General features: G+C 36.4%; 1 protein-coding gene across 1 annotated transcript in view; it reads left to right on the top strand.

Annotated features, from left to right (window-relative positions):
* NELL2 (neural EGFL like 2) overlaps positions 1 to 27,717 on the top strand; it is a 351,416-nt gene that overhangs the window by 151,468 nt on the left and 172,231 nt on the right. Inside the window, exons 11-13 of the mRNA XM_073020642.1 lie at positions 801 to 892; positions 4,115 to 4,217; positions 16,257 to 16,385. Of these exons, the coding sequence (XP_072876743.1) occupies positions 801 to 892; positions 4,115 to 4,217; positions 16,257 to 16,385 (324 nt within the window). The remainder of the gene's footprint in view (positions 1 to 800; positions 893 to 4,114; positions 4,218 to 16,256; positions 16,386 to 27,717) is intronic.

Genomic DNA, 27,717 nt, shown 5'->3' with positions numbered 1-27,717 from the left:
TAGCTTTAGGGTAAATCTGTTTCGCCTTACGTGATGAGTCAATGTAGGTAGTATGAAATACTTCAAAACAAGGAAATGATTTCTGTTGGCTAAATGTTTGTGTGAATTGTAAATATTTTGCAAGTTTTAGAAAAAGATTATTTGATACTCTATGCAATTTTTATGGATTAAAAACATATTTTCCCATGCAATCTAAGGTTACATTTTAAAATTTCACTTAATTGTGATGGAAGCAAGGCAGGTTTAGATTAAGACCTCTCAATGTCCTAGATGGGGTGCCCTAACCCATACATACTTATAAATAAAATAACACTAAACCATAAAACCTAAAACTTACATGGATGTGCTGAAATGAATATAGCTTCTTTCTATTATAATGTTCTATTTTAAAATTATGTAATGGTATATAAAACAAAAACTTTTCTCATATTGTTCCCTGAGTCTCATATTACCCCTGATTTATTGCCACCCTAAGTGCTTACTTAATATGCCCTAAGTGGGACATCATCTATCAGGCAAGTAATTGACTTTAAGTCTGCTTCTTGGCAGTACTTTTTCAGAGTCTAATTCAGACATGTCATTGCCCTTTATCTTTTTTGTATCTTATTTTACTCTCTCAACTTAATTTGCCTGACACTAAGTTTACATGTGCCTTGCAGTAGATTGAATTGAGGTTTCTGGTTATTCAAACATGTTGAAGAAAGGTGTAAAACATGTGGAATGCTGTTACAAGATGATCTGATCCCTTCTAAGCTATTTTTCCCAATAAAATAAATACATATGTATTTTTTACTCCAAAGCGATATGCCAATTTCAAGGACGAACCTACTTTGAAGGAGAAAGAAGTACAGTCTATTCCTCTTCTGGAGTATGTGTTCTCTATGAGTGCAAGGTAAGAAGACTATTCATAGGTCTTTCAAAATTGTTTCTATTTATAAACACAATAAAAGTTTCTTGACTAGCTCAACCTTGAAATACATTTTTGAAATTCTAATGCAAAGAGAAAATTCACAATATTAATTATAGTTTGAATGTGAAGAAATTCTCGTTTTTAAACATGTAAATTAGTGGTTGAAAAATAATTTTTCCAATAAATGAAAATGCTATTTTGTCAAATTAAAGCTTTATGAAGTTGTCTTATATTTTCCAAATTCAAATAAGCTCCTTATTTGCTATTGGCAGGAAAATGTAGGTGAAGTTAGACTTAGCTTTTTGTCACTCATGATTTTGTACCATGTGAGAAATATTGCTCAGTTCAATTCAAAACAAAACAAAAACCTGCCTAACTAAAATTAATTGTTGGATGGAGTGGAGACTGATATTTATCTAATTCCCTTTGGAAGGAATGTTTTAAATTAAAGGGGAATTCCTTACAAATTTACTTGCCAAGCTTTCTGAAGCAAATGCGATTCATTTGAACTTTTGCCCCTCGACCTACTAGTTGAAAAACTAAATATGTTTCACAACACTTTTCATGTTTGTCTTTTGTAAATTTTAGTGTTATATTTCTTGACCCTAATATTACATTTCAGTCCTTATTCTATGTGAAGGAAACTGTCTATATATAAAATTTCTGCTTTAGGCCTTCATTTTTATTTGATAGTTAATTTTCCTCTTTAAATGCCTCCTATACATGGTTTGGGAAATGATTTAGTATGTATAAATTATGTAGAAAATTAAGATAGTGATTTATGCTGCTGGCACCACCAATCAACTGTGATTACTAAGAGTGAGGGCAAGGAAAATCCTAAGAATTTTGCCAAGACAAATTGAATCTGAAAGAAGCTATCCACTTCATGCATCTTAATTTGGAAATCCTTTGAGATAAGCAAGGAGGAGATGCAAAGAGGCAAGACTGTGACAGATTTGATTTCTAGAACATGAAAGCTCTGATTTCTTCACGCCCATTATAAAGTATCCTCTCTGCTTCTTTTAGTTTTAAATCAGCTTTCCAATGATGTAGGTTCCCATCTTAGAGAATAGAGGCACAGGAAAATTAAAATGAATTCCTCAACCTGTATTTCAAGATGATGGATTTTCCTTTATCATCATCCCTACACCAATGCCATTTTAAGTGGAGTAAGTCCCACAATAGATAAAAGAATTGGAAGATAGAGTGAGATCTAGTAACTCCAAAATGAGAAAAGAGACTCAGAGAAGTTACTTCAAGGAGGGAGGAAAACTTCTGCCTGCTGGCTTCTATTAGTAATCTCTAACATTAAAATTTTGGCTCTAAATTTAAAAATCTTGAGGGCATTTAAAGTTTCTCACTTCTCTTTCTCTCTCTCTCTCTCTCTCTCTCTCTCTCTCTGTGTGTGTGTGTGTGTGTGTGTATGTGTATCCTGTTCATTTTACCAGAATATGTCTCATAATACTGATAATTGTGGTTTAGAATTGTACTGGTATAATTGCCTATTGGATTTTAAATTTGCTATTATATAAGATTATTTGATTTTAAATAGGTTCAGTTAGAAGTCTGTATAGAGGCAACACAGCAGGTGCTCATAAATTTTAGATAAATGAGTGAATGTTACCTTTTATTTGCTGAAACAAAAGGCACCATTTTCTACCTTCTAATGCTGCACCCTGCAATAGAAATATGATGCAAGCCACAAACAGAATTTTTGTCGGACTGTTTTTTTTCTGTTTTCTCCCATATATCCAAAATATCATCATTTCAACATGTAATCAATGTTACATTTATTGATAAAATATTGTACATTCTTTTGTTATACCAAGTCTTCAAATTCTCATGTGTACTTTGCAATTACAGTGTAAAAGAGCCACATGTAGCTAGTGACTACTGATTGGACAGCACAGCTCTGTCAGATCATCATAAGCTTTTGTACTAAATTCTTCACTTTAAGGACTTCCACAGTTTCTTTTCCCTTCAAGGCCCTTAAAGCTCCTGTATTTACCTTGCTGCATAATTGACAGCTCTCTCACACAGCCATTTTCTGAGCTGTCAATTCTAGTCCCTGTTTGTTCTTTTATTGTCAGTTTTGTGGCTTTGAAAATATTGGCAGTCCTAGGGGTCTGTGACTTTAATAGTAACACAGAAAACACTGTGGTTTAGAAAACCAGATTACCGGAACTGATATTACTACTAAATCAAAAGAAGACTAGCATTTGACTCCACTGTATACATGCTTCCTGCCACTTTCCTGACAAGAGCTTATGATTTGGAGAAGGTCCTTTACATAAATGAGCCAGGAAAAGGCAGATATTGAAATGTGTACTTCTTCTATGAAAGCATTCCTTGCAGAAATTGTATCTACAAATCTAAGCTATTGACCAGTAGTTAAAATGGAAGCTTGCAAGTTCCAAGTGTTATTACTTATGTATTAGTTAGCATAATATAGCATAGTTAATGATCCTTGTTTTTAGGAGATTGGAGACCAACAGTATAGAAAACAAATGCTTGCTCCTAAGGCAGGAATACTTCAATTCTCAGAAGTGTGTTTTGTATTTTGGTTTCTCCTTGGGAAGTATTTAATATTTTTCGCTGCAAGAATTATAATGATTTTACGTTGATTTATTCCTTTATTCAAGAAATTTTTAAGTGCCAATTAGGTGCCTCAAAATGTGCTAGACATTAATTTGCAAGAGACATGAATCCTGCCTTCATTTTCCTTGTAGTTTTGTGGGAGATATCCAATATTTCTTACCAGAATCATCTGTGAGAATCTCCTTATAACAAAACTTTTTGAGAAAACTGAAATGTTTCGAAAGCTCAATTTTAATTTACTGTTTTTTCCAAAAGCTGTTGATGTAAATCAAACTGTATTTTTGTCACAGTTGTCATCTGGGCTTGCAAATGTATTGTAAAACTAGCAAAATTTTCCAGGATTCCCCAGATGTTTGGCAAGTTATAGACATGGCTGCAGTGTGGTAGTATCAGTGTGGCTGATTCCTATTCTAAAGACTTGCTTATTCTAAAGACTTTCCAGTTGGGATTTAATGTCATTTTGGGAGTGAGCCCATGATCTGTGCAGAGGTCCTCAGGACAAAAATTTCCTGATCTTAAAAGAGGCTTCTCAGTTGCTGGATCTGGAAACTTCTTAGCAAGTCCTAATGATACAATTTGAAGCACTTCTTTTCTGTTGTCTAACAGGACCAGACCATGAAACTTGTTGAGAGTTCAGGCTGTCCAGCTTTGGATTGTCCAGAGTCTCAACAGATTACCTTGTCTCACAGCTGTTGCAAAGTTTGTAAAGGTAAGACTTTTTTGAGAAGTAAGATTTGTGTGCAAGAGTTATTATAGTAGGCTAGTGCAACTGACATTAAGTAGAAATTCTCATAAGCAAATTATTTCCATAGACTAATAGTATTTCCTTATATGCTCTCCTAATTTGTCACAGAGTGGCACAGTAGGTAGTCATGAAATATTTACTGAACTGAATTAAAACGGAACTGCTCCCCTGCATTTCTGCAAGTTGTCTTGAACCTGTCTCAAGCTCTGGATCTCTAAATTTCTCTCTGTGTGCTGGTTCGGAGTGAGCACAGCTTTGCTAAAGAAAGTTACACAACAATATTGAATTAGTTATTTTATTGTCAGTTACTGTTTCTTGGCAAGTGAGTTTTGTTTGTTTTTCATTTCTCCTCAGCTTTTTTTTATAACTTACCTAGAATATTTTTCATTATGACTACTTCAATCCCTGTCTTCTCGATTCTACTCTCAATTCTCACCCATAGGTCTCTGGACTACTGAGAAGAGAGAGGCCATCAGACATATATTTTTTGTTCTGTGTTGCCTCTGATATGATAGAACTAAAACTAGTAATTAGAAGGGACTTTGATTATTAGTACAATATAATTAGAAGGGACTTCGATTATTAGTTCAAGATAAGAAAACACTAAAATTTGTGCTATTCAAAAATGCAATAGACCAACGCAGGGGGCAGTGAATTTCCATCACTAAAGGTTTTTACACTAGGTATCTTATTATAGATTCATGTATTAAATTAAAGCATAGATTATACGGAACTCTTTAAGATCTTTGCCGGTCATGAAATTATATGTGCCGCCTTGTATTATATTGGAATTATATGCTTGTGAATCCATCTTCTACATTAGACAGTGTACCTTGTGGGCAGGGCTGAGTCTTTATGTTCACCTCTATATCCTTAATACCTACTATGATACCTGGAATGTAGTTGGTACTTATAACTGATGTAATTGGTGCTGTATAACAAACTACCCCAAATAAGCGACAGTACTTATTTGAATAATAACCTTTATGTTGATGCAAAACACAGCTTAAATAGAAAAAGTAAGACAAAGAAACATTGTGAAACATATGCTACTTTGTTTTCTTTTAACTTACTCTATTAAAAGTGGACATAGGATAGATCCTAGATCACCCACACCCATTTTTATTTATTTATTTCCTTTTTTTTTTTTTTTCTTAATTATACTTTAAGTTCTGGGATACATGTGCAGAATGTGCAGGTTTGTTACATACGTATACATGTACCTGTTTGCTGCACCCATCAGCACGTCATCTACATTAGGTATTCCTCCTAATGCTATCCCTCCCGTAGCCCCCCACCCATGACAGGCCCTGGTATATGATGTTCCCCTCCCTGTGTCCATGAGTTCTCGTTGTTCAACTCCCACTTATGAGGGAGAACATGCGGTGTTTGGTTTTCTGTTCCTGTGTTAGTTTGCTGAGAATGATGGTTTCCAGCTTCATCCATGTGCGTGCAAAGGATATGAACTCATCCTTTTTTATGGTTGCATAGCATTCCATGGTGTATATGTGCCCCATTTTCATTATTATTATTATTATTATTATTATTATTATTATACTTTGAGTTCTAGGGTACATGTGCACAACATACAGGTTTGTTACATATGTATACATGTGCCATGTTGGTGTGCTGCACCTATTAACTCGTCATTTACATTAGGTATATCTCTTAATGCTATCCCTCCTCCCTCCCCGCTCCCCACAATAGGCCCCGGTGTGTGATGTTCCCCTTCCTGTGTCCAAGTGATCTCATTGTTCAATTCCCACCTATGAGCGAGAACATGCAGTGTTTGGTTTTCTGTTCTTGCGATAGTTTGCTGAGAATGATGGTTTCCAGCTGCATCCATGTCCCTACAAAGGACAGGAACTCATCCTTTTTTTGGCTGCATAGTATTCCGTGGCATATATGGGCCACATTTTCTTAATCCAGTCTGTCATTGATGGACATTTGGGTTGATTCCAAGTCTTTGCTATTGTGAATAGTGCCGCAATAAACATAAGTGTGCATGTGTCTTTATAGCAGCATGATTTATAATCATGTGGGTATATCCCCAATAATGGGATGGCTGGGTCAAATGGTATTTCTAGTTCTATATCCTTGAGGAATTGCCACACTGTTTTCCACAATGGTTAAACTAGTTTACAGTCCCACCAACAGTGTAAAAGTGTTCCTATTTTTCCACATCCTCTCCAGCACCTGTTGCTTCCTGATTTTTTAATAATTGCCATTCTAACTGGTGTGAGATGGTATCTCATTGTGGTTTGGATTTGCATTTCTCTGATGACGAGTGATGATGAGCATTTTTTCATGTGTCTGTTGGCTGTATGAATGTCTTCTTTTGAGAAGTGTCTGTTCATATCCTTTGCCCACTTTTTGGTGGAGTTGTTTGGTTTTTTTCTTGTAAATTTGTTTGAGTTCTTTACAGGTTCTGGATATTAGCCCCTTGTCAGATGAGTAGATTGCAAAAATTTTCTCCCATTCTGTAAGTTGCCTGTTCACTCTGATGGTAGTTTCTTTTGCTGTGCAGAAGCTCTTTAGTTTAATTAGATCCCATTTGTCATTTTTGGCTTTTGTTGCCATTGCTTTTGGTGTTTTAGACATGAAGTCCTTGCCCATGCCTATGTCCTGAATGGTATTACCTAGGTTTTCTTCTAGGGTTTTTAGGGTTTTAGGTCTAACATTTAAGTTTCTCATCCATCTTGAATTAATTTTCGTATAAGGAGTAAGGAAGGGATCCAGTTTCAGCTTTCCACTTATGGCTAACCAATTTTCCCAGCACCATTTATTAACTAGGGAATCCTTTCCCCATTTCTTGTTTTTGTCAGGTTTGTCAAAGATCAGATGACTGTAGATGTGTGGTATTATTTCTGAGGGCTCTGTTCTGTTCTATTGGTCTATATCTCTGTTTTGGTACCAGTACCATGCTGTTTTGGTTACTGTAACCTTGTAGTATAGTTTGAAGTCAGATAACATGATGCCTCCAACTTTGTTCTTTTGGCTTAGGATTGTCTTGGCAATGCAGGCTCTTTTTTGGTTCCGTATGAACTTTAAAGCAGTTTTTTCCAATTCTGTGAAGAAACTCATTGGTAGCTTAATGGGGATGACTTTGAATCTATAAATTACCTTGGGCAGTATGGCCATTTTCACAATGTTGATTCTTCCTATCTGTGAGCATGGAGTGTTCTTCCATTTGTTTGTGTCCTCTTTTATTTCATTGAGCAGTGGTTTGTAGTTCTCCTTGAAGAGGTCGTTTACATCCCTTGTAAGTTAGATTCCTAGGTATTTTATTCTCTTTGAAGCTATTGTGAATGGGAGTTCATTCATTATTTGGCTCTCTGTTTGTCTGTTACTGGTGTATAAGAATGCTTGTGATTTTTGCACATTGATTTTGTATCCTGAGACTGTGCTGAAGTTGCTTATCAGCTGAAGGAGATTTTGGGCTGAGATGATGGGGTTTTCTAAATATACAATCATGTCATCTGCAAACAGGGACAATTTGACTTCTTCTTTTCCTAACTGAATACCCTTGATTTCTTTCTCTTGCCTGATTGCCCTAGCCAGAACTTCCAACACTATGTTGAATAGGAGCGGTGAGAGAGGGCATTCCTGTCTTGTGCCAGTTTTCAAAAGGAATGCTTCCAGTTTTTGCCCATTCAGTATGATATTGGCTGTGGGTTTGTCATAAATAGCTCTTATTATTTTGAGATACGTTCCATCAATACCGAATTTATTGAGAGTTTTTAGCATGAAGGGCTGTTGAATTTTGTCAAAGGCCTTTTCTGCATCTATTAAGATAATCGTGTGGTTTTTGTCTTTGGTTCTGTTTATGTGCTGGATTACATTTATTGATTTGTGTATGTTGAACCAGCCTTGCATCGCAGGGATGAAGCCCACTTGATCGTGGTGGATAAGCTTTTTGATGTGCTGCTGGATTTGGTTTGCCAGTACTTTATTGAGGATTTTTGCATCAGTGTTCATCAGGGATATTGGTCTAAAATTCTCTTTTTTTGTTGTGTCTCTGTCAGGGTTTGGTATCAGGTTGATGCTGGCCTTGTAAAATGAGTTAGGGAGGACTCCCTCTTTTTCCATTCATTGGAATAGTTTCAGAAGGAATGGTACCAGCTCCTCCTTGGACCTCTGGTAGAATTTGGCTGTGTATCTGTCTGGTCCTGGCCTTTTTTTCGTTGGTAGGCTATTAATTATTGCCTCCTTTTCAGAGCTTGCTGTTGGTCTATTCAGGGTTTCAACTTCTTCCTGGTTTAGTCTTGGGAGAGTGTAAGTAAGTGTCCAGGAAATTATCCATTTCTTCTAGGTTTTCTATTTTATTTGCGCAGAGTTGTTGATAGTATTCTCTGATGGTAGTTTGTATTTCTGTGGGGTCGGTGGTGATATCCCCTTTATCACTTTTTATTGCGTCTATTTGATTCTTCTCTCTTTTCTTCTTTATTAGTTTTGCTAGCGGTCTATCAATTTTGTTGATGTTTTCAAAAAACCAGCTCCTGGATTCATTGATTTTTTGGAGGTTTTTTTTGTGTCTCTATCTCCTTCAGTTCTGCTCTGATCTTAGTTATTTCTTGCCTTCTGCTAGCTTTTGAATGTGTTTGCTCTTGCTTCTCTAGTTCTTTTAATCGTGAAGTTAGGGTGTCAATTTTAGATCTTTCCTGCTTTCTCTTGTGGGCATTTAGTGCTATAAATTTCCCTCTACACACTGCTTTAAATGTGTCCCAGAGATTCTGGTATGTTATATCTTTGTTCTCATTGGTTTCAAGGAACATCTTTATTTCTGCCTTCATTTTGTTATGTACCCAGTAGTCATTCAGGAGCAGCTTGTTCAGTTTCCATGTAGTTGAGTGGTTTTGATTGAGTTTTTTAGTCCTGAGTTCTAATTTGATTGCACTGTGGTCTGAGAGACAGTTTGTTATAACTTCTGTTCTTTTCCATTTGCTGAGGAGTGCTTTACACCCAATTATGTGGTCAATTTTGGAATAAGTGTGATGTGGTGCTGAGAAGAATGTATATTCTGTTGATTTCGGGTGGAGGGTTCTGTAGATGTCTATTAAGTCCACTTTGTGCAGAGTTGAGTTCAATTCCTGGATGTCCTTGTTATCTTTCTGACTCATTGATCTGTCTAATGTTGACAGTGGGGTATTAAAGTCTCCTATTATTATTGTGTGGGAGTCTAAGTTCTTTGTAAGTCTCTAAGGACTTGCTTTATGAATCTGGGTGCTCCTGTATTGGGTGCATATGTATTTAGGATAGTTAACTCTTCCTGTTGAATTGATCCCTTTACCATTATGTAATGGCCTTCTTTGTCTCTTTTGATCTTTGATGGTTTAAAGTCTGTTTTATCAGAGACTAGGATTGCAACCCCTGTGTTTTTATGTTTTCCATTTGCTTGGTAGATCTTCCTCTATCCCTTTATTTTGAGCCTATGTATGTCTCTGCATGTGAGATGGGTCTCCTGAATACAGCAAACTGATGAGTCTTGACTCTTTATCCAATTTGCCAGTCTGTGTCTTTTAATTGGACCATTTAGTCCATTTACATTTAAGGTTAAGATTGTTATGTGTGAACTTGATCCTGTCATTATGATATTAGCTGGTTATTTTGCTCGTTAGTTGATGCAGTTTCTTCCTAGCATTGATGTCCACTCCCATTTTTATCAGGATGGTGCAGTTTGGTTTTGTTTTTAGTTTTTATGTTACTTTTCCATCCACTCAATAGGGAGTTTTTAAATCTCAGTTTGTGTGAGGCTCTTTAGGAATTACCAAATGGTTTAAGACGTGGTCTGCCCTTCAAGGAGCTTTCAGGGTAACGCTGCAGTAATGAGGAACACTTCTAAAAAGAACTATGATCACTTGGACATTTAATAAGGACCATAAGAGTTTTCATTCTCACAGTGCCTAAGTCAGTGCCTTATGCAAAGCATGTGTGTAATTTGATATGAATCAAGAATGCTCTTTGGATTTAGTCCTCCAGTTTGCAGCTTGACTAGAATGTCTTTGGCATCTAAACATAGGTAGGCCATAACAGTATTTCTTAAACTTAAATATACATATGACTAACTTAGGCATCTTATTAAAATGTAGGTTCTCATTCAGTAGGTCTGGGGTCAGGCCTAAGAATCTGAATTTCTACAGAAAAGCTCCTAGGTGATGCTAATGCTGTTGGCAAGCAGGACCACACTTTTAGTAGTTCACTATTGCTGCAAAAAAATCTATCTATTGCTGTTCCAAATCTCAGTGGATTAAAGCAATAGTATTGTGGGTCTGGAATTCAGACAGGGCTTGGCTAGGTGATTCTTGTGCTCCATGTCGTGTTAACTGGGGTCATTCAATGCTGTAGGGCTGGAAGCCGGGCTTGGCTGGTAAGTTCAGGATGGCCTAACTATATGTTGGTCACCTTGGTAGGAATGGTTAGAAGGCTGAGCACAGCTGGTGCTCCCTCCCTCTCTGCATAATCTAAGGACTTGTTCCCATGGTCTCTTCAGCAGGATAATCATCAAACTTCTTAAATAGTGGCTCAGGCCTTCAAAGACTAGGTCTGGAACTGGCACCACATCACTTCTATCACACACAGTTGGGCAAAGCACTCACAGGCAGCCCACATTCAAGAGAAGGGGAAATAGACCTCACCATACATAGGAGTGCTGCAAAATTGTGGCCACTTTTAATAGCTGTCTTTAATGAACACTACTGGTGTCCAAGGGCTATACAGAAATTACAGAGATGAATAGCATAGAAGTTAGTCAAGGTTGGGTAGGATAAGATTTGGGTAAAAAGCTGAAATAGGGCCTTTATGATATCAAGAGAAACCTTAACCACATCTATTTCTTTTTAAGAGAGTCCTAATGTATTATGAAAAGCAAGTTAATACATGGAAAAGGCTAGTAAAATCGTGTTATATTTTAATTATTTACAGTTAAAAAACGTATTTACACAGAATACTTAAAAATATAATGATAGACTATACCATGACTAATACTTCCTCCACCTGAGATTCTGATATAACTGATATAAGAGGAGTGGGGCCTTGGCATTACTATTTTTAAAAAATCCCTGATAAATTATTTTTTGCAGCTAGGATTGTGAACCACTGGCTTAGATAATCTTCAAACTGAAATTGGATGGGTCGTCCCTTCTTGAAACATTTAGCACCATTTTTAGTAAAGATTGCATTAATTTCCGACTTCATATATGTAAAATAAACATATGTTCTCCTGGCATTTTCTAACTTTCAAACTAAAAGAAGTCAAGTTTTCAAGGCTTAAATTTTTGGTCAACTCCTAAAGATACGTTGTGACAAATTCATTTGTAATAAAATTGACCTCCTGTTTCCAGGCCTGTTTGTATAGTGCTAAAGATGGTGTGTTCACATCTGAAAGAGTAAATTGTTGGACAACAGTTAGTAAATATTCACTTAGAGCAGAGCATGAGATGAAGTGTTGACCTTTTCATAGAGGCTCAGCCAGTGGTTGGAAACTAAGCTATTCCCTGAAGTCAGGCTCCAAATCACTAGGCGCTAAATCAAATTCACCCAAGACTGTGTTCTAGGTACCCTGTCGCTAGCCGTCTTCTGTAGCAGCAGATCAGAAGAAATGTAGCAGAAAACTTTTTCACTTTTTTCGAATTAGAGAGCTCTTTCAAGGAAGCTTATAACAAATTACCACATGACAGAGATTCAGCGATTCAGCGAGGATTCTGATTTAGAAAGATACAGAAATAATGTGGATAACTTTTATATCCACAATCCTTCTGGTTCTTCTCCTCGGTAACCACTTTGTCTGCCTGCAAGATCATTAAACCTTATTCACTAGATGTCCATCCTTAATTTATTATTTACTTCATCTCGACTCATAATTATAAGCAATAGGGGCATCCATATGCAGAAGACTGAGTTAGTGTCGGTTCTCCTCTCCCTGGGAAACTTCTGGATAACCCATAGTTTCCCATATTATTCAATTATCACCTTCATGATTCTGGCTATGTATATATTACTAATACCATTATATAGTTAATTTTTAAATACTTACTCTTAATCAACTCACTTTTAAAAGATTTAGTTTTATTCCTAAGTGGCGGTAGCCGTGAAATAATAGAATTATTTACTAGATTTGTGTATTTCTTATACACATTAAAAGAAATCCATTAGTGTTAGTATTTATCTATATTCATCCATGTACATGAGATACACTTTGGGAAACACTAGGATAATCCATTATCTTGCAAACAATACCTAAATTAAGTTAGTATTCTTTCATGTACAAGTGATGGAACATCCCATTCAAGTGTCACCGCAAAAAATGGAATATGTAGGCCCAATAAACAGAGGGTAAATTGGCTTTAGGTGTAGCTTGATTCCACTCTCAAATCTCATCCCTTTGTCTTGATGCATCTCTCAGTTTATCTCCTGTGAGGTAGCTTTGTTTTCAGGCTCAATGTGTTCTCAGCTATGCCCCTACATTTTTATGCTCATATCATTATGCCATTCAAGTAGGTGGAAGAAAAAGCTCAGCATTCTCGTAAACTGAATAAAAATCCCAGAATTGAGTTTCAGTGGTCTTCATTAGCTTGAAGTAGATAATATGCCCTGACCTGAAGAAATTATTGTGTCCAGGCCAGTGGACTGCATTTACTGGTGTGGCTGTATCCTGTGGAAGAGTAGAGTTCATTTTCTTTTAAGCATCTGGGCTGAAAGTAGGGATGAGTGATTCCTCCACAGTATAACTAGGTTATTCTTTTTTTCCACAAAAAAAGAAATAGATGCCTTTAGGCAAAACCTATAAATATTCACCACAAAATTATTGTATACTCTTTCTCTTGATAATTATGTATTACCATTATGTATATACTGTTCTTATTTACACATAATCTTTTGTATCCATCCTCCCCTACTTTTCCAGTTATACAGGAATGCATGTTTATATTTTACCTAAAGGTCTACACTTGATAGAAGAACACAGAACTTTATGTAACTTTGTAAAACTTGCAAAGGGATTAGAGAACATGATATCCTTGAAGTTAAAACCTAAAGAAGGAAATCAAAGAAAGGCTAAGTTGTATTAGATAATTGGTTCATCCATCTGTCTATAAGAAATATTTGAATTTTCTTTTATGGATCTCAACATATTTAATTTCAGCTTATTAGTAGTGCTCTAATAACTTTAGTTATTAACAAATAATATATTATTATGCTTTTACATAGATAATTTCATTTGAACCTCACATATTGCAAGGTAGTTATTATACTAATTTTTATAGGTGAGAAAAACTGAAGGCTTAGAAAGGTTAATTAATGTACAGTTAGTAATTTACATAGCAAGTAAGTGGCAGAGATCAGATGTAAACTCAGGCCTGCCGACTCCAAAAGCCAAGCACATATGAATGGTAATGCAACTATGAAGATAATAGGATTATGTTACCAACCCATACTCTGATTTGTTTAAAGCTATTCCCTATAGATCAGAAGCAACCTACTTGAAATCAAGTCTGAATTTTCCACCCATTAGTTGTTAGCCTTTTGACCCTAGCATTTTGCAAAATAACCAGTAGATTCAATCAACTTATCTGTTGGAAGAATGAATCAAAATAGCTGACATTGTTTATAGTAAATTGGAATTTGAATGACTTAAATTTTAATTTTTCAAGTATTTGTGTTTTAAAAAACCCATATGGTGAAAAGCAAGGCACTTCCTAATTTTTACCTACAACAGTGAAAGTTGGATCACACTGTTATCTTACAGTGAGAAAATTCTTGCAGCAATGAAACTCTACATAGTGTATGTATGCAAGATGTTTAATGCTGAGATGACAGATCTCACCATTACTGAAACAGAACTGAAAATGGATGATAATAGAGGTGGCATATCGCATATGGCATAGATAATATTGAGCAGATTCCAAGATGGGAGAGGAGAAAATTCAACCAAGTGAAAAGCTGAAGGAAGGTTTTGAAAAAGAGATGTATGAGAAATGGTATCCATTCTTAGTCACAGTCCTCTGAAAGTTGTTTGAGACAGTACAGGTAAAATTATGCAGAAATTTAACACTGTGTTAGAACTTTGTTTCTTAATACTCTGTGTATCTTAAGGGGTAGGCTATTTTTTAGTAACTTTGTTTTAATATAGAATAAATATAAAGTGGTTTTTGAAGCCTTTTTAGTTAGTTTGATGTTGTGCTGAGCTATTGGAATAGAGAGTGAAGATGACTTTTTAGCTGAAATTGTTCTCCCTCAGGCATTATGAAAAGACAGTGGAATACATTTGAAGAAATAGCATCTCAATTTAGCTATTTAAAGAAGAAGGAAATAAAAAGATCCTAGGAGAAAGCATTTTTAACTTTTGCTCTTCTTAAGAATTTTACTTTTAAATGTACAGCCTTAATCATGACAATTTAGATTGTGAAGACTCTTGTCAAAAGAAGCTAAGTTGCCAAGTATTTTAAATGCTGTTATTGACTGTATTTTTCTGGACTTAATAAACCTATATTTTATTTTATTTTATTTTTGTAGAAATCACTGAGTCATTTGATTATTTTTCTACTGTTTTTTAATGGCATTATTACGTTTTTGGAACATTACTGTTCTTAAGGGTTATTAAGTTTTACCAGTAATATTTTACTATACATCATAGTTGCATTAATAGGGAGTGTGTTTTAACTCTGGAATTAAATCAGAATGAAGACCAATTTGATTACAGATAAGATGAACCAATTTAGTACTTCCATCTATATGATTTTCGCAAGTAAAAGTCTTCTTGCCTATAGGTAGATCAGATTATTCTAAGATACATGAAATATACCTTTTTAGTCCTTTTTGTTGTTGTTGTTGAGATGGAGTCTTACTCTTTTGCCCAGGCTGGATTGCAGCAGCGCGATCTTGGCTCACTAGAACCTCTGCCTCCTGGATTGAAGCAATTTTCCTTCCTCAGCCTCCAGAGTAGCTGGGATTACAGGCATCTGCCACCATGCCCAGCTAATTTTTGTATTTTTAGTACAGACGGGGTTTCACCATGTTGGCCAGGCTGGCCTCCACCTCCTGATCTCAAATGATCCATCTGCCTCAGCCTCCCAAAGTGCTGGGATTACAGGTGTGAACCACTATGCCCAGCCACCTTGTTTCTTTTTCTTTTTCTTTTTTTTTTTAACATGGGCTAAAATAGTAATCCATTAGAAAGCGCAAAACTAGATAAATAACATACATCAAGCAATTTAAAAATGGTTGAATGATATATAATTATGTAATTTCCATTAAATATGGATTCCAGTTTTGAAGACTTCATTTCAGCATCTTAGATGATCTTTGAACAAGGGATTCAGACCACAAAAAGAGATCTTGAGAAATTGCACATGATTGATGTCACTGTTTATAAAATGTTCCATTTTTCTTTTCTCTCATAAAGACTCAGATATGTGAAATCTCTGTATTTCTCAAAATTTTTCTTCCTCTTTAGAGTGAACATACTTTGCCTTGCAGATTTCTAGAGAAAATTAGATTAAAGTGATGTAATATTCATCTTTAACACATTTAGAAAGTTTTTTTTTTTTTGGATGCTAAGCTATCTAATTTCTTAAATATACAATAGGTGCATTTCATCTGATTTGGTTAGTTTTACCCACAGGTGTTGATAATGTTGAACCTCCAGTTACCAGATTACCTTCTCATTGTGTTACCTTCTATGTTATAAATCTTTATTTTGAACCCTAATAATATTTCTTTTTTCAGATACTTGGAGGTTTATAATTAGAATAGTACAGACTAGATAGCATTTATAAAGTCAAAAACCAAGGAAGAAATAGAGTTAACTTGAAATAGAAATTAATTGAGTTAAACGTAAAGAACTTTTTGGTATTCACAGCATGTGATTCTTCTGTAAATGTTGATGAAGATACTAATTTAAAAATTATTTAGCAAGTCATAGCTTCAAAATTAAAGAAAATATTAAGTAGGAAAATTTGCGTTGTCATAGTTTCATTTACCTTAATAAATTTCTTTTTTTTTCTGTAGGTTATGACTTTTGTTCTGAAAGGCATAACTGCATGGAGAATTCTGTCTGCAGAAATCTGAATGACAGGGCTGTTTGTAGCTGTCGAGATGGTTTTAGGGCTCTTCGAGAAGATAATGCCTACTGTGAAGGTAATCCTTGTAATGATGTGTAGCTCAGCTGTATAAATTTTCTAGGATTACTGCATGCAAAATTTATTAATTTCCCAGGTTGTCAAGTTGATGGTCCCATTAAAAGTGGTGAATTTAATTTGAAGCATATTAATCAGCTAAAAATAATTATCTTTCAAATTAAAGTTTTTCAGCTATCTGCTATATGTCAGACTAATAAGTTAATATGGCTGGTTTCTTGAATTAGAACAATTCTTCCACTGTGAAATTGCCTTCTTTTTTCATAATTAGATATTCAGATAGCTCACATATTGACATGATTACTGTGGCTTGCAGTTAGAATTGTAGTCGGAGTTTTCCAGACAGTGTTGTGTAACAAAGGCAATCACTTAACAGGAAGATAAAGTGCCTACTGCTATTTTTGTTTGCTACTCTAAGTAATCTAAGTGATTGTATTCATGCTCTGTAGTATTTAGTAAATAGTTCCAGTGGAATAAATCATTTTCTAGTTACTTTAAAAAATCTTAACTAATACCCAAGATAGTTTATTCTCTCATGGAAAGTGTCCACATACAGTGAGCAGACCTTTGACATTTTCAAATGCTCTGGCTTTGATTCTTCCTGAAGAAGTCCATGAGATGTGGTAATTTATTATTTCCCTGAGGTATGGATTTGAATCATTCCTATTAATTGTGTAACTAGCTAATGGGTTCTACAAACCAGAACATTGATTTGGAGGTGTTTGGGCATTCGGAGAAAGTTTTGGAGAGTTCTAAACTTACCCACTCAACATGTCAAGCATGTGCCATAGATCTGTGGAGATGGAAAACCTCAGGTATAAATACACAGGTTCTGTTTAGTTTCAGGATGATTTGTTGGCTCTTGGAAAACCAACTTCTGTTGTTTCCCTTAGCTTTAAATAGTTTTTTCTTTTTCTTAAAAATCTGTTTTCATTTTTTAAATTGACCTTTGGATCAAAATATTTCTTTAAATGCTACTGATTCAGTCCTAAAGGGATCATTCCAGTTTTGCAGAAGAAAATAAATATGGCTTCCCTTCCCCATTCATAATGCAGATTTATTTAAAATTCCTCATCTTAAAAGATTTTACATAAAAATGGATTTTTACCCTTACGTAACATAGAGGTAAACTTTCTTAGGAAACTAATGTATTTTCATTATAATATTTGAGATTTCTAACATATAACAAGCCCCTTTGATATTGTTTATATGTATAACACGAAACTACATGATTCATGTGATATTTTGTTTTGAATTTTACTTATATGATTATTACTTTTTAAAAATTTTTGAGCTGCTTTTGATGCTATTAAGTATATCCAATCATGTAATAAATATTTAGTGAGCACCTACTATGTCCTGAACATTTTTCTAGGCTTGGTGTAAAGTGGAGTAAATGGTGAACAAGACTTACAAATATCCTGTGCTCAGGAGCTTTACATTCTGGGGGTAAGACAGAGAATTACTGGGTGACCATAGAACTAGAGAAGACAATTTCGGGTAGTAAAAATTAATAGGAAGAAAATGAAACAGGATGATGCACTAAAGATTGGCTGGGGATTTATTCAGAGTGGTCAACCTCTGGGGCAGGGAGTGAGGGGAGAGTGGTGGTTAACCTGAGACTTGATGGTAAGAAAGGAAACAGCCATGTAATAATCTTGGATAGAACATTTCAACCAGGAGAATAAAAAGTGGGAATGAGCTTAGAATGCTCTAGTAACAAAATGAAGGAAAATGTAGTGGAGCAGACAAATCAAGGCAATCCTGTTGGAGAATTAGGCAGGGACCAGGTAATGTAGGAAAGTTTGCAAGGATTTCAGAGTTGCATCAAGGAGGACAGTGATATGCTCAGCCTTGTATTGAAAAGGATAGTTCTGGCTCCAGTGTGATAGGTGAACTATGGTGTTGGGTGTGGTGGGGAGCAGTGGAAATTGGAGACTAGTTGGAAGGCTATTGCAGTAGTTCAGGTAAAGATGTTGATGGCGGCCGGGCGCGGTGGCTCAAGCCTGTAATCCCAGCACTTTGGGAGGCCGAGACGGGCGGATCACGAGGTCAGGAGATCGAGACCATCCTGGCTAACATGGTGAAACCCCGTCTCTACTAAAAAATACAAAAAACTAGCCGGGCGTGGTGGCGGGCGCCTGTAGTCCCAGCTACTCGGGAGACTGAGGCAGGAGAATGACGTAAACCCGGGAGGCGGAGCTTGCAGTGAGCCGAGATCGCGCCACTGTACTCCAGCCTGGGCGACAGAGCGAGACTCCGTCTCAAAAAAAAAAAAAAAAAAAAAAGATGTTGATGGCCTGGATAAGGAAAGCTATAGGAGGTGAAGAGGAGTGAGGTATATTCATAGTACATTTTGAAAGTAGAGCCAAAAATACTTGCAGATAGTTTGTTGTGGTGGTGTAGAATTGATCAAGAGGAGCCGAGATTTGGAATCTGAGCAACACATGGATGGCATTGCCATTTATTGAGACAGGAAAGAAGTTAAGGAAAGGGGCCAGATATTTAGATTACCTTACTTGTTTAAATTATTTATCAGTGACGCTTACTGAAAATTGGCCTAATCATAAAGACCAACTCAGTTTTTATCTGGAAGTGTTCTGGATAAAATCTGTGGCACAGATTGGCAGCTGTTTTCATCTTGAATGCACTATACAATGACAGATGTTTTACAACTTTATACTAATTGTCATTTGAATATATAATCTTCAAAGCATAAGAAACTGATGGAAAAATTTGTTGAACATATTGATATAATCAAATTCAAGATATCTTGAATTTTTTTATACATAAGGACTTCTAATATATCTTTTGTTATTTAGTCCAAATAACAAAATATTATTCAGGATTTGAATAATTCTTATCAAATATGGTTTTGCTTTTGATTGTGGCATGGTTGCTAACTTTGAAGATGTTTTGACTTCTTAGAAGGAACACCCTTTTAAACATTTTTAATGCAATTTTGCATGTTACATATTTGGTCCTTAAAAAAATTACACTTGTGATTATACATAAAAATAAGCAAGCTGTTGTTTGTAAATAACATACAATTTTATTTACTAAATCTGTGGGGTTGTTTAATGATATGACTGTAATTGAGACTATTGATTTTTACTACAGTTTTCTTGATCATGGTTATTATAGCACTGGTAACCATTGGAGTTCATTCATTCATTCAATAAATATTTATTAAATACTTGCTTTGTGCAAAGTTAGAGATATTTGTAAAGCAGTAAATTAGATATACATGACTAATATTCTGTCAGGCAAGAAAGATAATTAACAGGCCATTTCATTACACCAAAGAACATTTCATTGCATATGTGGCAACTATTCTAAAAGAGAAATAGGTTAGTAGGGCATGTGATCTGGGTTGTGGGGTTGGGGAAAATTTTGCTTGAATGAGAAGAGTTTTATTCTGGAATTTGAAGGGTAAGTAAAAGTCAGGGAATCATGGAAGGAAGAGTAGAAAAGAAGAGAATCTCTTACATGGGTAAATCAGCATGTCTAAGGGCTTTCAGTAGAAAGAAGGACTTTTTAAGAACCGAGGGAAGGGAAGGTCAATAGCAGAGAGCACAGGAGAGGTGCCCAGTGAGTCTGATGATGAGAAGCAGGATCTTAAAGGTCACACTAAAGATTAGGAGTTTTATGTGAAGAACAAGGGGCAGCTAATTAAAGATTTTAAGCCGAGAAGTGTCATAATCACACTCGTGTTTTAAACATATCACTCCAGCTGTAGGATGAACGGGAGTAAGGCTGGATGCAGGCAAACCAGTGGGTGAAAGCCAGTAAGGGCTTGTCTTAAAAATAGAAGTGGACATGTGGATGCGTCTAAGAGCATTTGAGAGGTAAAACCAGCCATTCTTGATTAATTGGTGATAGCAGATGATGAGTAGAGAGGTTTAGAGGTTGATTCCCAGGTTTCTGGACTAATAAACAGGCAGATGTTGGCACTGCTCACTTAGGGAACAGATTGAGTGAGAAAATCATGATGGATTTGGAGTGCCTATGGGACATCTAAGTTGAGTAACCAGTTGAATATACTTCAATTTGGCATTAAGGGAAGTTTAAGTTAGACAAAAAAAATTGGAATTCTTTGGCATCTAAATGTTGGTTGAGGAGATGGAAGGGATTACCTAGAGAGTTTTGAGCAACACTTGAGCATTTTATAGAAAAGATGATTTGGTGATGGTGATAGCAAAGTCATGGCTGAAATGTAAGAGGAAAGAGAAGAGAAGGTGGTGTCACAGAAGCCAAGAGAAGAGAGAATTTCAAGAAGAAAGTAGGATGTGTCTGAGAGATCAAGAAAAATGAAGACTGAAAGATGTCCTTTGCGTTGAACCTCACAGATGACACTGAGGACAGTAATAGTGATTTTGGTGCAAAGTTGGTGATACAAACCAGTTTGGAGTACATTGAATATTGTCTAAGGGAAAAAAATGAATCTGAAGAAGGGAGAGGGCTTCTTCTAGATGTTTGCCTACAAAGGGATGGAGAAAGGAAGTAGCTTAGGGGACCTGAAGCTAAAGAAGGAATTTTTCTGCCCAACCCACTTTTTCTTATTTAACTTCTGTACCGTTTGCCCTTGCCCCAGTATCTCAGCCAGGTAGATGATAGCTTCTTGATCTTCAGTGAGTTTTGCAACACCTCAGATATTTATAAACATAGTTTAATATTAGGATTTTATGACAGCATGACTTCTCTAGCTTTTCTGTATAAGGGATCTAGAATGTCTGGAAGTCTGTTGGCCTACTTAGTTTTTTGTTAACTGCACGCTTATCACATTTCTCTTTAAAAATTATATATTCATCTCCATCCATCCATCTCATCTCCTATAGATTTCTTTCTACGTTTTTAAATATTTTACCTCACATTTGGTATTTTGTCAGTACATCTAAGATATAAAAGTTGTCAAGAATTATGTTGGACATCCTGATTTTCAGACTGGTTTTTTGCTACATGTCTTCACTTGACAGTGAAAATTATGGGATCTTTGATGTTTTGATTTTATCTTCTTTCCTCCCATTCCACTATTCAGTATTACGTTAGGGTAATCTTGGCATTCTATTTTAGATGGTGGTTTCCAGAGTCATTTTGTAAGTTTCTTTCTTCAGCACGTAGTAGTTGCTGGGGATGACAGCTGTGTCAGTCCAATAGCGCATTACGATGAAGATTTTTGTGATTTCCAAACTTCTTAAAACCAGTGGCGTTTTTCCTATCTAAGCCTTTGACATTATACCAAGAACAGGAAGAGTCCTGCAAAAGTGAGTCATTTATATGATTGCATACCACACATAATTATAAAAATTGGTAATTGATGGCTTATTAATGAATTTTAAAGTAAGTTTGTGAGACATTTCTTCAAATTAACAAGAATATGGGAAATAGTTCGGTATAGTCTGACCCCACCTCCAAGTACCTAATTTCTTTTTTTTTTTTTTTTGAGACGGAGTCTCGCTGTGTCACCCAGGCTGGAGTGCAGTGGCGCGATCTCGGCTCACTGCAAGCTCCGCCTCCCGGGTTTACGCCATTCTCCTGCCTCAGCCTCCGAGTAGCTGGGACTACAGGCGCCCGCCACCACGCCCGGCTAGTTTTTTGTATTTTTAGTAGAGACGGGGTTTCACCATGTTAGCCAGGATGGTCTCGATCTCCTGACCTCGTGATCCACCCGCCTCGGCCTCCCAAAGTGCTGGGATTACAGGCTTGAGCCACCGCGCCCGGCCCCTAATTTCTTATTGATAGCCTAGTTTCTCTTGGATTCATTCAATCTCTTTCATTCTGATTCCTGCCTCCAGGTGTCATTTTTCACTTCATGTCACCATCTGTTTAGACACTCTGCCTCCTTTGTCTCTTCCCACTCCTAACCAACTAGGACCCACTCTCCAGATTAGCATTCATAAAACATAATTTATTCTACTTGAGTGTTCCCAGTGCCTTCTTCTTGCTCACCACATCAAGTTCGAACTTCTTTGCCCAGCTTCCAGGGTCGCGCATAGCTATTTATCCATTAGCCCTGAGCAGGTCACCTATCATGGTCATTTCTTTTGCTGATAATGATTCATCTGAGTTATGAATTGAATTGTGTTGCCCTCACACCCCAGCCCACATTTACATTCTCATTTTAGCCATGAGCATCTCAGAATGTAACCTTATTTGGAAATAGGAATATTGCAGATTTAATGTGTTAAGATGAGATAAAATCATGCTGGAGAAGGGTGAGACCCTACTCCAGTATGATCACTTTCGTTATAAAGAGGAGAAATTTGGATACAGACACATAGGGAAATTATCATGTGAACATGAAGACAGAGATCAGGATGATGTGACTGTAAGCCAAGGAAAACCAAAGATCACTAGCAAAGCACCAGCAGCTAGGTGAGGAGCATGGAACTAATTGTACTTCACAGCTCTCAGGAGGAACCAACCCTGTCAACACCTTGATTTTGGACTTCTAGCCTCCAAAACTGGGAGACAATGAGTTTCTGTTGTGCAGGACACCCTGTTTGTGGTACTTTATTATGGCAGTCCTAGAAAACTAATACAGTCTGACAGAAATGCCTTTAGCTTTTTGGCTTAACAATTCATGATTTAATCATTCTTCTAGACTCTGCTTGATTTTTATCTTCTGTGGGAAGAATTCCTGATGAATTTATTGTGTGCATATACTTTCTCGTATTCTCTTTTTATTTTATCTGACTGAACAATTAGTACTTTATACTAGTTTATATCCAGTTGTTCAGCTGGAGTATACAACACATCCTCAGATAATGTCATTTCATTTAATGTTGTTTCATTATAATGTTGATGAGAAAAAAATATTCCTGACTGAGGCCACAGTCTGTGTGGAGTTTGCACATTTTCCCCATGTCTGTGTGGATTTTCCCAGATACTCCAGTTTCCTCCACACCCCAAAGCTGTGTATGGTAGAGTCACTGGTGTGTCTAAATGGCCCCGATGTGAGTGAGTGTGGTGTGTGTGAGTGGTTTTATGATGGAATGACATCCTGGACAAGGCTGGTTCCTGCCTTGTCCACTGGGCTACCCAGTCAGTCTCCAGCCATCCCCAACCCTGAACTGGAATAAGTGGGTAAATAATTATCTTACTTGTTTTTATTAATGGTTCTTAAATGTGTGTATAGCTCATGTTTATTTCCATGTTTAATATTAGAAGTGTTTTGGTCTTTAGTTTAGAAGTTTGGTGATGTTTCTGTGACCAGAAATATGCTGAAAGAACTTAACCCTTATTTACAGCCATTAGCCTATGTTAAAGTTGGTTACATTCGTTGTATGCCATTTCACTTAAAGTTGCCGTTTCCAAGAGCCTGCCTATGTTAAGCAAGGAGGCCTTACTGTACTTTATTATATACTGTGTTATTTATTCATTCAGATTTCAATATATGTATCTGTGTATACTTCTCTCAAAAGTGCCTAGTGATCACAGCCTGTTTATTTTCCTTGAATTCTCACAAACTTCTAAAATAGAGGCAATGTAGAGCTTAAGAAAGATTTGTTGACTGATGGTCTGAAGTGCTTAGTTGACTCATCACTAAAGAATGACTCGGCAAGCACTGAGTTTGTTGAGTTGCATTTGTACTATATATAAGAAAATCTAATCATGGTACTGACTTTTGTAGCTAGAAAGGGATTCAGTTTTAAATTGATTTCTGTTGGGCTTTAAAAATTATTCTCAATAGTGCAAGATAAGGAATTTGTTCATTCATAGCATTCATTATTTATTAAATTATATGTGCACTGATAAATAACATACACATTCAAAGAACTTCAACTATTAGAAGTTTCCCCATCTTCACAATTGCTTTTACAGAACTCTCATTTTTTTCCTAAGATTTGAATTCTACCTAAAATTTGCAAAGCAGCTCACTTCAACATGAAATATCTGGTATGTGTAAGGTGTGTAATAAATACCAGTTGACCCTGAACATGGAAATCTTAGTAAATATTCGTTTACTAAGCACCTGTGATGTGCCAGAGTTGGAATCCTCAAAAATTAACTAATAAGTTTTTATATTTAGACATCTAGTTCAAATATCTATTTTTTAAGCTTCATCCTTTACATCAATAAAAACATTGATTTCTCCCGCCTCATTCCTGTCTTTTTAATGCTATCTTTTGGCTAATGATGCCTCTTCCACCCTCTTTCTTGTTCTGCATTTCAGGGAATTCTAGCCTATGTACAAAGTAATGTGAGCAAAACTATGGTTCCTTGGAGGCATTTAAAATGCTTTTCACATATCATGGGTTTTTGTTTGTTTTTGAGGCAGGATCTCACTCTTTTGCCTAGGCTGGAGTGCAGTGTTGCAATCTTGGCTCACTGCAGCCTCAATGTCTTGCGCTCAAGCAATCCCCCCACCTCAGTCTCCCAAGTAGCTGGGACTACAGGCATGCACCACCATGCCTGGCTAATTTATTTTCTTTTTTTCTTTTAAAATTTTTTTTTTTGAGAGATGTGATTTCACTATGTTGCCTAGGCTGGTCATATATATGATCTTATTTCATCCAACAGTCCTATGATGATGAAAGCTTTATTATAATCTATTTTGTAGTTTAGAAAACTAAAGAGCTTGCATGTCAAATGACTCCTTCAAAATCAGTTACCCAGGCAGCAAACAGTAAATTCAGGGTTCAAATTCACATCATCTGTCTTCAAATTCTGAGGACTTTTTCTCTTTACCACTTTTAATTAATTTTGTATAGACAGAGTCTCACTCTGTTGTCCAGGCATGGTTGATATGCAGTGGCATGATCATGGCTCACTAAAGCCTTGAATTCCTGGGTAAGCGATCCTCCCACCTCAGCCTCCTGAGTAGCTGAGGCTTACAGGCGTGTGCCTTCACACCCGGCTAATGATTTTACTTTTGGTAGAGATGGGGTCTTGCTTTGTTGCCCAGGATGGTCTCAAACTCCCGGGCTCAAGTGACCATCCCACTCCACCTTCTAAAGCACTGGGATCACAGGCATGAGCCATTGTGCCCAGACTAATTTATTTATTAAATATTGAATCTAATTCTTTTTATAAGAAAGAGTAGCATAAGATTTTTCCTTAGAAAGGCATTTTTAGTCATAGTTAGCTACTTTAAAAATTGAATGCTTCTTTTTTTTTTTTTTTTGAGACGGAGTCTCACTCTCATTCTGTATTTCATCCAGAAAGCAGCTCATTGCATTAGAGAAATCATGTAACCAACATCCTTTGCTCCCGCACTTTCTCCCTCTTTCCCTCCCTCTCTCCTTTTCTCCCTCCCTTCCCTCTTTCCTTCCTTCTTTTCTTCCTTCCTCCCTTCCTCCTCTTCCCTCCCCAGTCTCTTCCTCCGCCCCTCCCTTCTTTCCTCCCTCCCTTCCTTCTCCCTCCCTCCCTTCTATCCTTCCTTCCTTCCTATCTTCCTTCCTTCCTTCTTCCCTTTTATCCCTTCTGTCTCCTTTCTTCTCTCTTTTTTCAGCTGCTTACCATCTCACAACTAACTTGTTTAGTGATGAATTCCTGACACAACCATATTTGCATATGATTAACTGAGATATAGAGGAAATCTGAAAGGATTCCTTTAAGAGTAAGATGAGCGATAGCCTCAGAAAGTTGCTCCAAGAGATATGAAAGGAAAGCTACAGAATGAACTCAATTCTCTGATTGCAAACCCAGCACACAAGTCTCTGCTGGATCTAATGGGAGGCTTGCTAACAGCTAGGATAAATAACCTAGAGAACTGAGCCCTATGGGATTAATTAGGGAACTCTAGCAGACACTGTCACTTTCAAAACTGTCATTAATGATGCACTCTCTGTGGTATACTATGGTAGAATTTCTTAAATAAATAAAAAAAAAAAAGTCTAAGGATACTGTATTAGTCAGGGTTCTCCAGAAAAACAGAACCAATAGGATGTGTGTGTGTGTGTGTGCACTGCACGCGCGTTGTATATTATATATATGTGAGATTTATTATTATAAGGAATTGGCTGACATGCCTATGGAGGTTGAGAAGTCCCAAAATCTGCAGTGGGCAAGCTGGAGACTCAGGAGAGCCAGTGGCATAGTTTCAGTCTGAGTTCAAAGGCCCGAGATTTGGAGACTCAATGGTATAAGTTCCAGTTTGAGGTTAGGAGAAGACCAATGTTCTAATTCAAGGACTTAGGCAGATGAAATTTCCCTCGTACTCAGTCTTTTTGTTCTATTCAAGTCTTCAATTGATTGTATGAGGCCTGTCCACGTTAAGGAGGGATAATCTGCTTTACTCAGTCTACAGATTCAAATGTTAATTGCATCCAGAAACACCCTCACAGACACACCCAGAATAATGTTTGACCAAATGTCTGGTTACCACCTGGCCTTGTCAAGTTGTCACATAAAATTAACTATCACAGGTAAAATTTAAAAGAGAGAAAGAGAGACAGAGAACAGCAAAAGTATTTCTGAGGTTTCCAAATTAAAAGGTCATGACTTGACCTTTTAATGGCATCATCTATCCATTCAACCAAGTGGAAAAATTGCTACATAAAACAGCTTTCAGGATTAATATGATATATGGAAACATTAAAGTATTTTTAGGCTTTGAGGAACATCTATGTAACATAGTTACAATGTTGAGGAAATAATGGATTTATTTTTTCATGAGAATCATTCCTTCTTCAATTAAAGAATTCTGTTATGGAAGTTCTGAAAATCCCTACTAAGTGACATAGCTAAATTTGAACTTGTATTAGCTATTCATCTGGGCTCATTCATCGTTTACTTTCTACTATGCTTCAACTTTCTCAGAGTCAAAACAATTTTCATTCATTTCTAGACTTGAACACCATTAAGATATTCAAATAAGAGAAAAGGACATTTTAAAATTCGAAGCAAAGGTCTCCTTTGATAGGAGAGGATTTTGAAATTTATAAATCAAACCTGATAAAAATGAAACCTTTCTAAATTTCTTCTTAGGCATGGTTTCTCATGCAAAGCTAACTGAAGACACAATCAATGCTCTCCATATACAGGCATACCTTGGAGATATTGCTAGTTTGTTTCCAGACCACTGCAATAAAGCTAATATTGCAATAAAGCAAGTCACATAGACTGTTTTGTCTCCCAGTGCATATAAAAATTATATTTACACTCTACTGTAGTCTTTTAAGTGTGCATGTCATTATGTCTTTAAAAATGTACTTATCTTTATTTAAAAATATTTTACTGCAAAAAATGCTAACAATCATCTGAGCTTTCAGAGAGTCATAATAATATTTTTTGTGATGGAGGGTCTTGCCTCGATGTTGATGGCTGCTGATTGATCAAGGAGATAGTTACTGAAGGTTAGGATGGCTGTGGAAATTTCTTAAAATAAG

Source organism: Chlorocebus sabaeus, chromosome 11, assembly GCF_047675955.1.
Source record: "Chlorocebus sabaeus isolate Y175 chromosome 11, mChlSab1.0.hap1, whole genome shotgun sequence".
Classification (NCBI taxonomy): Eukaryota; Metazoa; Chordata; class Mammalia; order Primates; family Cercopithecidae; genus Chlorocebus; species Chlorocebus sabaeus.
The sequence above is the reverse complement of the archived record's forward strand: the minus strand, read 5'-3'. Positions and strand labels throughout refer to the sequence as shown.